The 15,639-nt window shown below is 42.3% G+C and overlaps 1 protein-coding gene across 1 annotated transcript in view; it reads left to right on the top strand.

Annotated features, from left to right (window-relative positions):
- Positions 1-15,639, top strand: part of LOC138982828 (UPF0047 protein YjbQ-like) — a 40,817-nt gene that overhangs the window by 11,906 nt on the left and 13,272 nt on the right. The window contains exons 4-6 of the mRNA XM_070356184.1: positions 1,698-1,717; positions 8,669-8,708; positions 9,345-9,386. Coding sequence (XP_070212285.1) covers positions 1,698-1,717; positions 8,669-8,708; positions 9,345-9,386 — 102 coding nt within the window. The remainder of the gene's footprint in view (positions 1-1,697; positions 1,718-8,668; positions 8,709-9,344; positions 9,387-15,639) is intronic.

The raw sequence follows: 15,639 nt of genomic DNA, 5'->3' as shown, positions 1-15,639 counted from the left end.
CCCATATATATTTAAAAAAAAAAGTGTTATTAGAAACCAAGAAGACCAAGCAGTCGTTCAGCAAAGATTTTGTGAATTCAGTTACTTCTCTTTATTGTCAAAAGACCCAACAAAGAGCTTTTTCTGGGCTGCTATCGATCTCGAAGAACGTTTCGAAAGTTGTACATGAGTGCGCTCCTCAAATTAAGGCTTTCAGTTTGGTTTGTAGGATGTCAAAAGAGTTGAACGTTTCGCCGACACTAATCGTTTCTTCCTCCGCTTCCATCTCAGCAATATGGCGCCAACTGTGCCAGCGCGAGGCTACGACTAAACTGCCGAGTGAATCCGAACGATTCCGAGTGGTTCCGAGCCAGTGCCGTGGATATAGCATGGGGACTCGAGGCACGGACCCGTGGATGTAGCCACAACCAAACTGATGTTAATGACACGATCGCTTTCCTCTCTAGGGATTTCTCTGAACCTACCTGTAATTGCTGTCTTCGGGTCACCGATGATCTGGAGGGAAAGGGTGAGTTTTGATATACTCGGACATTAAGATAATCCAAAAGGTCAAAGTCTGGAGGGTTTAAATCAGGTAAGTATGGTTACCGCTCGAAGTCAAACCGAGCACTGTTGAGTCGATCCCCGAATTCGGAACATTTTTATAAAAAGTGCACAAAAGTCAGAAAAAACTTGATTAAATGTAAAAAATGAACTTTAAACTTGTCACTGTGTGAAATGGTCATGCATAATATGAAGTTAATGTACACACAATATAAAGTCATTCGGTAGATAGAAGTTAGTAGCATTTTTGTGGCTTGCATTTTTCTTTGAGAGTCTGGTCACCCCTGTACTTGACAGCTTTGGATGGCTGTTGTGCGCACATTTCAATCATAGTATTGTGTTTATTACTTTATTTTGCTTTTGGTTCACACATTGCTATGATTGTAGTTGTAAAGCTTGTATGACGTCGAGCAATTACGTCACGTGCGTCTGCTCTAAAATTGTTATTGCGGGTGGTGATGTCAGAGAAAAGTTAATAAAATAGCGCTAGTTAGTTGGTATCACCGTTGATCTATGTAATTAAATGGAAGTCGCCAGAGTGGCAGACGTTGATCAAGTCACAGTCCTTCCCGGGCCATGCAACCCATTCGTCTCACCATCTCAGATCTGCCGAAAGTTTTCAATGGGCTGAGGCTATCCCTCAACTTGGGGTCCTGATTTGGCCTATATGGTCCGCTGGACCCAAAAAGCAACAACAATCAAATCAAATCAAATCCCTCTACTTGGACACATATTAAAAATCAACAGCCTGTGTGCTTTTTACTGAGAGTGGGATTTGTTTTATGAATTAGTTGTGGCAAGTGGCTTTTGGGAAAGTAGTGCATTAAAAACACTATGCACAGGAAGCAGTCATTGTTTTAATGTTTTGTATGTTTCCAAGTGGACGGATGGTCTTATCCCATTCAATATCACATTAAAAGCCTGATCAGAACTGAGATAATGAATCGAACTAATTTCACCGGAAGGACTGCACCTTTAAGTTTAACGGACGTCACTAAAAGCGTTACCGCAACACGGTGACCGCACACACACACACACACACACACACACATACACCACGACCCTCCTCTCGATTCCCCCTCTATGTTAAAACGGGTAATCAGCACCACTTAAGGTCAAACTAATGATGATTTTTCATCGGATTCTCTTTCCAGAACTGGGATCCAGATGTCAGGTACGTTTTCTTCTACTTTTTTTTCTCATTTTATTATTTTTATAAACATTTAATCAAGTTTTAATTAAATGTTTTTAGATAGACCAGGAATCGAGACGATGGTGGTGGTGGTGGTGGTGGTGTGTGTGTTTGTGTGTGTGTGTGTGTGTGTGTGTGGTGGTGGTGTGTGTGTGTGTGTGTGTGTGTGTGTGTGTGTGTGTGTGTGTGTGTGTGTGTGGAGCAATTCCAGGAAAACTAGCTGAAGCTTGAAATGGAAGTTCTTCCATATTATATTCATGCACGCTTTTCCTTCTTCATTCTTTTTACATTTAGTCAAGTTTTGACTAAATGTTTTAACATAGAGGGGGAATCGAGACCAGGGTCGTGGTGTATGTGTGTGTGTGTGTCTGTCTGTCTGTCTGTGCGTGTGTGTTTTTAGAGCGATTCAGACCAAACTACTGGACTGATCTTTATGAAATTTGACATGAGAGTTCCTGGGAATGATATCCCCGGAAGTTTTTTTCTTTTTTTCGATAAATACTTTTGATGACGTCATATCCGGCTTTTTGTAAAAGTTGAGGCGGCACTGTCACACCCTCATTTTTCAATTAAATTGATTGAAATTTTGGCAAAGCAATCGTCGACGAAGGCCGGGGATTGGTATTGCATTTCAGCTTGGTGGCTTAAAAACTAATGAGTGAGTTTGGTCATTAAAAATCGGAAACTTGTAATTAAAATAAATTTTTTATTAAACGATCCAAAAACAATTTCATCTTATTCTTCGTCATTTTCTGATTCCCAAAACATATACATATGTTATATTTGGATTAAAAACAAGCTCTGAAAATTAAAAATATAAAAATTATGATCAAAATTAAATTTCCGAAATCGATTTAAAAACAATTTCATCTTATTCCTTGTCGGTTCCTGATTCCAAAAACATATAGATATGATATGTTTGGATTAAAAACACGCTCAGAAAGTTAAAACGAAGAGAGGCACAGAAAAGCGTGCTATGCAGCACAGCGAAACCACTACCGCGCTAAACAGGCTCGTCAGTTTCACTCCGTTTTGCACAAGCGGCGGACTACGGTCATTGTAAAAAAAATGCAGTGCGTTCAGTTTCATTCTGTGAGTTCCACAGCTTGACTAAATGTAGTAATTTCGCCTTACGCGACTTGTTGATATATGTCTTTGACTAGAGGAATACCCGGCTTCGCCGGGTGAATCGCGAGACAGAGACAGACAGCGTGGCGGTTCGCCGTCTTAGAGCACGTGTTGAACATTTTCATCCACCAGTTTGTGCCCACACAAAGGAAGGCAAGAACATACAGAGAGACAAAAGCCGCCAGACCCCATCACAAACAGAACTCTACAATCCACAGGTGTTGCCTGGCGAGCTAGCTATAAATAGCTCACAACTTCTAAGGCGAACAACTCTGCAGAGTCTGGTGTGAAGGGCGACGGTAGTCTCCCTGTCACACTCGACCCCCTTTGAATTAACTTTGTCCCCAAAGTTCCGAACCATGGACCCGCCAAGCAAAGGTCCTTCCCAGATTAGTGGAATGGGAACAGCACGAAAATGATTCAGTGGCCATTATGCCATTCCTGAACATATCATGTCGTGTCCCATCCCTGTCGACGACGCCAAATGTAACCGAGTGCCGAAACACCACAATCACCTTTGAAGGCGAAGTCCACTCAAACGGGATTGAGAATTTTAGAGCTTATTTCTAAGCCCTATAATAACTGTTATGGCTTCTCAAAGGAAGGCCAGAACATACAGAGAGACAAAAGCCGCCAGACCCCATCACAAACAGAACTCTACAATCCACAGGTGTTGCACACAGAGACACAGACACACACACACACACACACACACACACACACACACACACACACACACACACACACACACACACACACACACACCCACACACACACAGAGAAGCCGTATATATCTATCTATTATATAAATATATAGAGATAGATGACAGTGGATTTTTCGATAAATAGATTCGACCTTTGCACTTTTACAGTGAGGACAACTTACGGATACATGCCAGGAAAGCCGCGTTCAGGACAGTGCAGTGACCCTCTAAAAATAGTAACGGGAATATGGATTGACGCCACACGAAGGAAGGGAGATAAACGCAAAACACTGGAGAAGATAAGGAAGAGTTACTGGGAATGGATCTGGGAAGATGAACAGAAAAACCAAAATCGGTTAAGCGCTGCGCGCTGATAGCACGTGTTGAAAATTCTCATCGACCAGGTTGTGTCCGGGGTCTACCTGAATATGCCCACCAAATTTGAAGCAGATCCATCGAGAACTTTGGCCGTGCATCGCGAACACACACACAGACACACAGACACACAGACACAAGTCGTATATATATATAGATGACATCATTTGGTCAAACATTCTTTGACTCAGTCCGGACTACGGGATTGCATTTCAGCTCGGAAACATTAATTACTTTGTTTGTTCATTAAACTTGTCATTCCAATCACATTGTTACAAACAGATTTATATAAGTTACTCCACCGTTCATCAATGGTATCGCGAGGTATCTCTTCGAGACAGTCCCGCAGTGGGGCACTGCGGTTATGAAATTAAAGGCCCCTCCTGTTTTTGGAACCGCAGGAGCTTTCTAGTTTGCTGTTAGGTAGATTTTTGGTTCCTCTTTCCTGTCATGCTCTCTTTTTCTTCATGAATTCTTTTCTTTTTTCTGCCTTCTTGCTCATTCACCTGTATTTTTTCCAAAAATCTCTTCTCTTGCCGCTTGTCTCGCGATTCATGTATAGTTTAATCTGTTAGTGTTCTGATGTAAGTCCAGCAGTAGATAGGTTAAGCCTATTTTAACATACTGGAAACTGGTAATCTTCCAGTAGGTATTAATTTAGTTTTACTAAAGCCTGCTTGGGACACAAGTAATGGGTTAGTGTTTGTAAACAGGAATCGCTTGACAAGTGGCCCCCTTCATCCCCCCCTTCCTCGTCCTGATATGGCTCTGCGTAGTCGGCTGGACGTTAAGCAACAAATAAACAAACAAACAAAACAAACTTCGAGACAGGTTCAATGAATATTATGCTATGACGTCACTCGAGGCTCTATGACGTTATCGTATTCATTCACCCTGTCGAGACGAAATATCAAGCAATTGCATGTTTCCAAGCTGAAATGCAATACCAAAGTCCGGGCTTCGTCGAAGATTACTTGACCAAAATGTCAACCAATTTGGTTGAAAAATGAGAGCGTGACAGTGCTGCCTCAACTTTCACAAAACGCCGGATATGACGTCATCAAAGACATTTATCAAATCAAAACTTGACTAAATGTAAACAATGAAAAAAACAGGTGGGGATATTATATCTCATGTAAGTTTCATGAATGATCGGTCCGGTAGTTTTCTCTGAATCACTGCACACACACACACACACACACACACACACACACACCACGACCCTCATCTATTCTATTCTATTCTATTCTATTCTATTCCCCCTCTATGTTAAAACATTTAGTCAAAACTTGACTAAATATAAAAAAAGAAAGCAACTTCAGTTAGTGGACGTATTTGACTTAGTGTGAACGTTGCACAGTACAGTCATAAGTGTTTGTGTGTGTGTGTGCATGCAAGAGAGACAAGACAAGACAAGACAAGACAAGACAAGACCAAATCTTTATGATCGAGGGTAATAGATAAGCAAGAATATATGCTTCTGTTTTTAGAGAGAGAGAGAGATCGACGTTCCTGTGTGGTAACAAATATATAGGATTGGCATACGTTTGGAAAACTGTTTTTTATTGGCTTTTTTTTTATCACTGGAGACTTCTTCTTCTTCTGCGTTCGATGTTATGGCCGTTAAATCCTCAGGTCGGTGGCTGCCAAGAAGTCCGCAGTCTTCTGTAGATCGGCAGCGGGTCCCCAGAGCTTGGTGGCCAGGCTGGTGTCTTCCGGCCAGTAGTGCTGGCGTGCTGTCTCTAGGTGTGGGCAGGTCTGTAGAGCTTGGTGCCCAGGCTGGTGTCTTCCGGCCAGTAGTGCTGGCGTGCTGTCTCCAGGTGTCTGTAGAGCTTGGTGCCCAGGCTGGTGTCTTCCGGCCAGTAGTGCTGGCGTGCTGTCTCCAGGTGTGGGCATGTCTGTAGAGCTTGGTGGCCAGGCTGGTGTCTTCCGGCCAGTAGTGCTGGCGTGCTGTCTGTAGGTGTGGGCAGGTCTGTAGAGCTTGGTGGCCAGGCTGGTGTCTTCCGGCCAGTAGTGCTGGCGTGCTGTCTCCAGGTGTGGGCAGGTCTGTAGAGCTTGGTGGCCAGGCTGGTGTCTTCTGGCCAGTAGTGCTGGCGTGCTGTCTCTAGGTGTGGGCAGGTCTGTAGAGCTTGGTGCCCAGGCTGGTGTCTTCTGGCCAGTAGTGCTGGCGTGCTGTCTCCAGGTGTGGGCATGTCTGTAGAGCTTGGTGCCCAGGCTGGTGTCTCCCGGCCAGTAGTGCTGGCGTGCTGTCTCCAGGTGTCTGTAGAGCTTGGTGCCCAGGCTGGTGTCTTCCGGCCAGTAGTGCTGGCGTGCTGTCTCCAGGTGTGGGCATGTTTGTAGAACGTGCTCAGGGGTTTGTTCCTCTGAGCTGCACTCACGTTTGGCTGTGTCGCTGAGTCCCAGTCTCTTCAGGTGGTTTTTTCAGTCCACAGTGACTAGTGCGCAGACGAAGAATGGTGGTCTGGCTTCTTCTGTCAAGTTTGTTGATTTGGTCTTCCTGTGGGTTGTAGTTGTTGTTCTTAGTCTTCCACACTGTCTGAGACTTTCGTTTAAAAAGTAAGTCTTGGCTTCCATGTAGGATGTGGAACTGGGGAAGACCTGCTCCTTCCTTTGCGAGGCTGTCTGCACTCTCATTTCCGGCAACACCAACATGCGCAGGTATCCACTGGAGAAAAACCTGGTTATGGCACAGAGTGCTGAGGCGTTCATGAAGAAGCCGGGTGAAGAGGTCGGTGGGCCCAGACATGAGACTGGAGAGCAGACAGGGAGTCGGTGAGCAGTACAATGTTTTGTTGTTGGCATCCTTCTCCTACGAGGTGTTCGGTGGCAGCGGTGAGGGCGTGGACTGTTGCTCTGTAGTTAGAGCTGAAGTCACCAGCTTGCGTGGAGAGGGAGAAAGTGGTTCCAACAGGATGACGAAAATAGGCACCACTGCCTCCATTTCGGATGGCATGCTCTGCAGAACCGTCCGTATAGGCCTGCTTCCAGGTGCTCCGTGGATAATGGGACTAAAGTGTGCATATGATTTCGTAATTACATGCGAATAAACAAACTGACACTTTTTTCACGTTTTGAGTTCTTCAAGTTGTACCTTTAGATACGTCATGTTTGTTTGTTTGTTTGTTTGCTTAACGCCCAGGGGACACCCCGAAGCGTCCCGGTACCAAAGCGTCCCGGTACCGAAGCGTCCCGGTACCAAAGCGTCCCGGTACCGAAGCGTCCCGGTACCAAAGCGTCCCGGTACCGAAGCGTCCCGGTACCAAAGCGTCCCGGTACCGAAGCGTCCCATTATAACGCGTCACAGGACTTAGACTTTTTTTTTTTAAACCTTGACCAAGGGCGGATCAATTCACTTTGGAGGGGGGGGGTTACAAAATGACTGCGAAGATACAAGTTGACGGCGCCGAAGGCGCCTAAGCCTCTAGGGGGGTCCGGGGGCATGCCCCACCGGAATTTGTTTTTATCCAAAGAAGCAAACTAGAGCTATCTGGTGCATCCTGAGCCAATAAATTACCTCTTTTTTGGGGGGGTGGGGGGGGGGGGGAGTTTACGTAACCCGTGTAACCCCCCCCCCCCCCCAGATCCGCCCTTGTTGACCTTGATTTGACCTTGACTTGACTAACCATATTTATTTTTTTTAAATTTAATCTTGACCTTGATTTGACCTTGACTTCACTGATTTTTTTAATTTTGCACAGATCTTAATTTGCTTTCGGTAAAAAAAAAATCACTTTTTGTCCAACTTTTCCCCAACTTTACTTTAGATCTGTACTCACAACACACCAATTTGGAAATACTGTACCCGTGTGGACAAGTTCGGGGGAAAGGTCCGTAGGCTTCCGTTCACAAGAGGGATATGTCTGTTATCACACACGCTTTCTGGCTTCACTAAGCGTGAGCGTCGGAAAAAGTCTTTTCAGTTCTGCCTCCGACTTTTAAATTGTATCATTTGGGTTAATTTGGGTTTGTTTGGGTTCATTTGGGTAATAAAAAACGCTCGCGCTGGACCCGAGTACTCTTCAGACTGGCTCGCTCCCCCAGTATGAAAGTTTTTGTCTTGTGCACGTTTAAGACCAAGTGATTGCTCTGTGTGAATTACAGGCATTCCCTTTGCTTTATAAATACATTGGCATGCGAGCCGAGGATGTGCGTGGTGACTGGTACCGGGACGCTTCGGCACCGGGACGCTTCGGTACCGGGACGCTTCGTGCCCTACTGCGCGGGAGCTTCCCGAAGCGTCCCGGTACCAAAGCGTCCCGGTACCCCTGTGACGCGTTATAGTGGGACGCTTCGGTACCGGGACGCTTCGGCACCGGGACGCTTCGGTACCGGGACGCTTCGGTACCGGGACGCTTCGTGATGTACGCCCAGCCGACCACGAAGGGCCATATCAGGGCGGTGCTGCTTTGACATTTAACGTGCGCCACACACAAGACAGAAGTCGCAGCACAGGCTTCATGTCTCACCCAGTCACATTATTCTGACACCGGACCAACCAGTCCTAGCACTAACCCCATAATGCCAGACGCCAGGCGGAGCAGCCACTAGATTGCCAATTTTAAAGTCTTAGGTATGACCCGGCCGGGGTTCGAACCCACGACCTCCCGCTCACTTGGCGGACGCCTTACCACTAGGCCACCGTGTTGCGGTATACGTCATGTAATCCGTAACGTTAGAATGCACACGTGTAATGTTATTTTCGAACATTTTTATTTTTATTGTTCAGGGTGGACACAGAGATGATGCTGAATAAAATCGTGCCAGAGGTACGTAACGCTATTCCAACTGTCTCAATCGAATTGTGTACATCTAATTTGGCCAACCTCACCGGAGAAATAGGGCATGCATCCATGGACATCATTTTATTTTGGTATTTTTTATTTTCACCATAAAAATATTTTCACTGGTTATAAATCTATTTGGTTAACGTTGTTGTTTAGTTTTTTTGGTATCTTTATTGACAGCATGGTATTTACGTACATAAGCATTTGATTGAAAAATAAATAATTTCTGAGATCGCTCAAAGCAGCCAGTTATTAATGTTTGGAGTCCAAATATTTGAAAAGAAAAGGCACTCAGCTCTTCAATATTGAGATACAGTTCGGGCCGATGTCTGCTCTTTTATCCCAGGTAAATATTTAACAACAAAAACAAAGCAAAAGATACGATCGAACTGCGTAATCACATTAGGTGAAAGGTGTCTCTCTTTTGGGGGGAACTCCAGGTTTTTCTGCCAAAGTTACCTTTTCCTTGGTCAATCAAATACACAATCCTTCCCAATGTTCTTGTAAAAATAGAGTCTTTAGAGGGTTGCCACTAAAGGTGTTGTTGAAGTGATAGTTTGCCTAGTTTAAAAAAAGAAGAAGAATGGTATACATTTGAATGCTTTGTTTCGTTCACAGGGACAGAACTACCTACACAGCTGCGAAGGACCGGACGACATGGTAAGAGGACAGTAACTTAGTGTCTGAAGTTTTGAACTTAACTGCCTGTGTATGCAACACCAATTTACCATCTGTGGTTTGTAATTTAAAGCCCCAGTATGTCTAAAATGATTTACAGAACGATGTCAATCTTCTCATGAAAATAGCAGTTTTAACCTTATTGAAGACGACAGGAAGAACAATGAAACAGACACCATTACACTCTCCGTATCGTTGTACATGAAACAAGAAGAAAAGAGCGCGGTGAACACGAAAAACAGGAACAAATGGAGAGGAAGAGGTAAAGGTCTATTGGTTCGTCCTCGCTTCTTTCCGGCAAAAAACAAACAAACTACGATACCTTAATTAGAGACAATGACAAAAGGTGACGTTTTCATGTCAGTATGTCCCAAATGACATCACCAGTACATTTTTCATTCTATCTAATCTGTTTTCGTTCTATTTTTTCTAATAACATGCGTTAACAATTGATTGCCAACTGGAATGGAAGAGCACAAAAATTGTAACTTGATATGTAGTTTCTCTAGAGGGAAAACATCTTCCACTTTCATGTCAGTGTGTCCCATGCAACATACATTTGCCAAACAGCTATGCGTAAGTAGATTATTTGTTAGTGGTATAGAAAATACTGATCAACAATCAAAGTCAGTTTTCACATTCATGTTCTACCTATATCTTATATGTTCATTCTTTTGGCAATGGTGAAATGTCAGCAATCGTGTGTCATTCGGGACAGTAGACATGACACCTGACCTTTTGTCACTGTCTCATTAGTAAGTTGCTCACTTTCGTCAGTCGCAACTAAACTGATATTTTCCTTGAATGGCAATATTATTATTTTATTTTTTCCTTCGTTCGATTTATTTGTGTGTGTGTGTGCCAACGCACAAAGGACAACCTTTGTACAGTTGAGAAAAAAACCAACAACAGCACATGCGAGTGATACTTCACTAAAACTTAATATAATTAAAATGATGAAACTGTCTCTATAAAATACACAATAAGCTGCAGACACATTCAACACGAATACGTTCTGCCTTTAATATTCAATTCAATTATTCTCCTCCTTAGTATTTTGTTTCTTTGTTACATTTTCAATTAAAACAAAAAGGCCCTGGCAAACGACACTGACCTTTTTTAAAATGAAAAAATACGTCTGGAAAAGCCCACGCGTGTTCTCTGGTTTTGTTCAGCTGATGTCAAACGATCTTGATGGTATTTTCGGTTGCGATTTATCTTTTTTTTCCCCTACTGTGCTTTTTACATTTAGTCAAGTTTTGACTAAATGTTTTAACGTAGAGGGGGGAATCGAGACGAGGGTCGTGGTGTATGTGTGTCTGTGTGTCTGTGTGTGTGTGTAGAGCGATTCAGACTAAACTACTGGACCGATCTTTATGAAATTTGACATGAGAGTTCCTGGGTATGAAATCCCCAGACGTTTTTTTCATTTTTTTTGATAAATGTCTTTTATGACGTCATATCCGGCTTTTCGTGAAAGTTGAGGCGGCACTGTCACGCTCTCATTTTTCTTTAATACTTTTTTGATGAGTGCTTACTGGGTCTTGTAGAATTCCTTCTGTGACTCATGCATACAGATTGCATGTCCTCTTGCAGAATAAAGAACGTGTGTTTATTGACTCATGCATACAGGTTGCATGTCCTCTTGCAGAATTCCTTCTGTGACTCATGCATACAGGTTGCATGTCCTCTTGCAGAATTCCTTCTGTGACTCATGCATACAGGTTGCATGTCCTCTTGCAGAATAAAGAACGTGTGTTTACTCTCATTTGTATTGCTGATCATTATTAGTTTAACAAAGTAAATTTGTATCCCCATTTCAACAACAACAACAACAAAACAAAACACCTTAGTTGGTTGGTTTTTGGGTTTTAATGTCCCTTCAGCAGATGCTAGCTGCTATTCGAGACCGACAAAACACCTTAGTCTTATGAGGAGATACCCAAACCACAAACGTAAAAACGACAACAAAAATACACACAAACGATAAAAAGCAATCCCCTATCCGCCGCTCAATGCCACACATATCCCCCAAAACACACACCCCCCAAACATTTTTTTTTAAATAAACGCGATCATCAAAACAAAATAAAACAAAACGAACCAAACAAGTACCTAACACAAAAACAACAAATGGAAATAAAAGCAAACATAAAGATGGACAAGAAAAGACATCACTTACTTGTCTCAACAGGAGATATCCGGTGTAAAAACAAGGAGGAAAACTGTGAAGAAGTAAAAGAAAAACGCCCATATGAGTGAGGCCACCAGGAACGTCTCCCGCTAATGTACATTATAAGGATTTTTTTTTGTGTGAACTGTAATCTGTAATGGGATCAATTTGGGAGTATGCAGGCTTTTTACATTTAGTCAAGTTTTGACTAAATGTTTTAACGTAGAGGGGGAATCGAGACGAGGGTCGTGGTGTATGTGTGTGTGTCTGTCTGTGCGTGTGTGTGTGTAGAGCGATTCAGACCAAACTACTAGACCGATCTTTATGAAATTTGACATGAGAGTTCCTGGGAATGATATCCCCGGACGTTTTTTTTCTTTTTTTCGATAAATACCTTTGATGACGTCATATCCGGCTTTTTGTAAAAGTTGAGGCGGCACTGTCACACCCTCATTTTTCAATCAAATTGATTGAAATTTTGGCCAAGCAATCTTCGACGAAGGCCGGACTTCGGTATTGCATTTCAGCTTGGTGGATTAAAAATTAATTAATGACTTTGGTCATTAAAAATCTAAAAATTGTAAAAAAAAATAATTAGTTTTTAAAACGATCCAAATTTACGTTCATCTTATTCTTCATCATTTTCTGATTCCAAAAACATATAAATATGTTATATTCAGATTAAAATCAAGCTCTAAAAATTAAAAATATACAAATTATGATTAAAATAAAATTTCCGAAATCGATTTAAAAACAATTTCATCTTATTCCTTGTGGGTTCCTGATTCCAAAGACATGTAGATGTGATATGTTTGGATTAAAAACACGCTCAGAAAGTTAAAAAGAATAGAGATAAAGAAAAGCGTGCTATCCTTCTCAGCGCAACTACTACCCCGCTCTTCTTGTCAATTTCACTGCCTTTGCATCGAGCGGTGGACTGACGATGCTACGAGTATACGCTCTTGCTGTAAAAATGCAGTGAGTTCAGTTTCATTCTGTTAGTTCGACAGCTTGACTAAATGTTGTAATTTCGCCTTACGCGACTCGACTTGTTATTTTATTAATTGCACATATTTTCGTCAAAATCAGTACGAACGGACACAAAACTGTTTTTTGCAAATTCAATTCATCTTATGGTTAAAGGCACAGTGCGCCTCCCGTAAACCATCACAGATACTGTCAGGCTTTTACACACAGTACAAACACCCTTCCATTTGAACGCTCACCAAACGGGAACATCCTAGGTGCCCTACGTAAAGAGCGAGCAATTTTCAAAGAATTAATTTTGCGGATTGTCTCCTCACACAATCGGACCGTGGTGCGTTTTGGCGCTAGACCTAACTTTTAAAATCTAAATAATAAATTGACAGCTTGTTACACAAACATTCTTAAATCATAAAATAATTCTTTTTTCATCAAGATAAGATCAGTACAATTCTAAGTTTTGAAAGTTTGAAAAAATAAACGCCCGGAAGCAGGGTCACACAAGGTCGTGGTTCTCGTAGCAGACGACGGTTTATGCCTATCGCCAGTTCCTCTGAACAGTCAAAAGCCATCGCTAGAGTTCTTGTGAACCACAGCCGTTTGTTTCGTGCATAGTCAGAGGTAAATAACGTGCTATTGCAGATAAGCTCACAGCGGGTCGCATTCAAATTACTAACTGACGACTGCTGTTCATAGGCTCTGCGCATAATGCGTAAAGCCGCTAAGTATTCGTCAAGACCTCGGCCCCAGGTACTAACGGTAATGGCTGTTTTGAGAATACTGAGTGCAGAAAGGTAGTAATGGACTGTGCCCTACGATCGTCAACAGTTTAAAGGCACAGTAAGCCTCCCGTAAACCATCACAGATACGGTCAGGCTTTTACACACAGTACAAACACCCTTTCATTTAAACACTCACCGATTGAGAACATCCTAGGTGCCCTCCGTAAAGAGCGAACAATTTTCAAAGAATTTATTTTTGCGTGGTTTATCTTACCCCTGAGCCATCGTGAACCCGTGTGATCCAGTTTCCCTTTTTCACAATGTAGTCGTCAGTTAGTTATTTGAATACGACTCGATGTGAGCTTATTTACAATATCACGTTTTTATGCACGAAACAAACGGCTGTGGTTCACAAGAACTCTAGCGATGGCTTTTGACTGTTGAGAGGAACGGCGATATGCATAAACCGTCGTCTGCTACGACCCTTGCGTGACCCTGCTTCCGGGCTTTTCTTTTTTCAAACTTTCTCAACTTCGAATTGTACTGATCTTGTCTTGATGAAAAAAGAATTCTTTTATGATTAAAGAATGTTTGTGTAACAAGCTGTCAATTTATTATTGAGATTTTAAAAGTTAGGTCTAGCGCAAAAACGCACCACGTTCCAAAAACATTTTGATAATCATCGATTCACGGCTATCGCCAGTTTACATCGATAGAATGAGACCCGAAGGGAAGTAACTCATGTTTGACCTAAGTTCAGGATGGGTCCAAAAAGTGTTCGAGACAATCTGCAAAATTAATTCTTTAAAAATTGCTCGCTCTTTACGTAGGGCACCTTGGATGTTCCCGTTTGGTGAGCGTTCAAATGGAAGGGTGTTTGTACTGTGTGTAAAAGCCTGACAGTATCTGTGATGGTTTACGGGAGGCTTACTGTCCACGCGTGATTTCCGGTATCATAACAGCCGTCCAGCACCAAAACGAGGCGCCATTGTTGTAGAAGACCAAGTCCACGAAAATAAATTCTTTGAAAATTTCTCACGCTCGAAAGAAAGCACCCAGGATGTTCCCGTTCGGTGAGCGTTCAAATGGAAGTATGCTTGTACTGTTTGTAGACGCTCGGGGAGCTCTGTGATGGTTTACGGGAGGCTTACTGTGCCTTTAATAATTATGATTAAAAAAAATAATGAGAATACTTAAAATCCTATAATAGTCCTAAGTCCTAAGCGTTTCTCAAGAAGGTTGGTATTACGCTTAACAGAAGGAAATATAACTAACCCCACGAAGGTGTCGTCTGCCAAAGCGAAAAATTGACTGCGCAGTAACAACACTCGTTCGATTCATTTAGAACTTGTCGGGGATCGAAGATACTGAGTACAGAAAGGTCATTCTGATTGTCCGTCTCCTGTGACTGTCGAACATAGAAGGGGTTGATGTTTAACTTGCCTAAATGTTTTAACATAGACTGGGAATCGAGACGAGGGTGTGGTGTGTGTGTGTGTTTATGTGTGTATATGCAGAGCGATTCAGAGAAAACTATTGGAATGATCTTCATGAAACTTTACATGAGAGTTCCTGCAAATGATATCTACAGATGTGTTTCTCTCATTTTTTCGATAAATGTCTTTGATGACGTCATATCCGGCTTTTTGTGAAAGTTGAGGCGACACTGTCACGCCCTCATTGTTCGATAAAATTGATTGACATTTTTGTCAAGCAATCTTCGACGAAGCCCGGAATATGGGATTGCATCTCAGCTTGGTAGCATGATAATTAATTGATCAGTTTGGTCTTTAAAAATCTCAACATTCTAATTAAAAATAAAGTTTTAGTTATCGATCCAACAATGATTTCATCTTATTCTTTACATTTTTCTGATTCCCAAAACTTATAGATATGTTCTGTTTGGATTAAAAACAAGCTCAGAAAAATACAAAGAATAAAGAAAAGCGCTCTTTCTCATGGCACGCTGTACGCTACTGCGCTATACTAACTTGTCACTTCAAGCGATCACGTTTTCCACGTGAATATGCAGTGCGTTCAGTATCATTCTGTGAGTTTGACAGATTGACTAAATATTTTAACTTCGCTTTACGCGAATTGTTAGTCTTTGACAGTGAATGCATAAACTGGCGGGTCTTTGTGGATCTTCACTCTGTATAAATGAGCATTTTTTGTATGCGTGTGTGCGTGCGTGCGTGTGTGTATATATATGTGTGTGTGTGTGTTTGATTGTGTGTGTGTGCACGAGCTGTTCCAACCCCCCATCGTAGCAATTTGGCTTCGTGAGGGAAAAAAAAGTCATTTGCTTTTCGTAGAAGTTTGAATAAACCGTGTTAATGTACCCTGTCTTTGACAT

This window comes from Littorina saxatilis, linkage group LG12 (genome assembly GCF_037325665.1).
Source record: "Littorina saxatilis isolate snail1 linkage group LG12, US_GU_Lsax_2.0, whole genome shotgun sequence".
Classification (NCBI taxonomy): domain Eukaryota; kingdom Metazoa; phylum Mollusca; class Gastropoda; order Littorinimorpha; family Littorinidae; genus Littorina; species Littorina saxatilis.
This window is presented reverse-complemented; position numbering and strand designations above follow the sequence as displayed.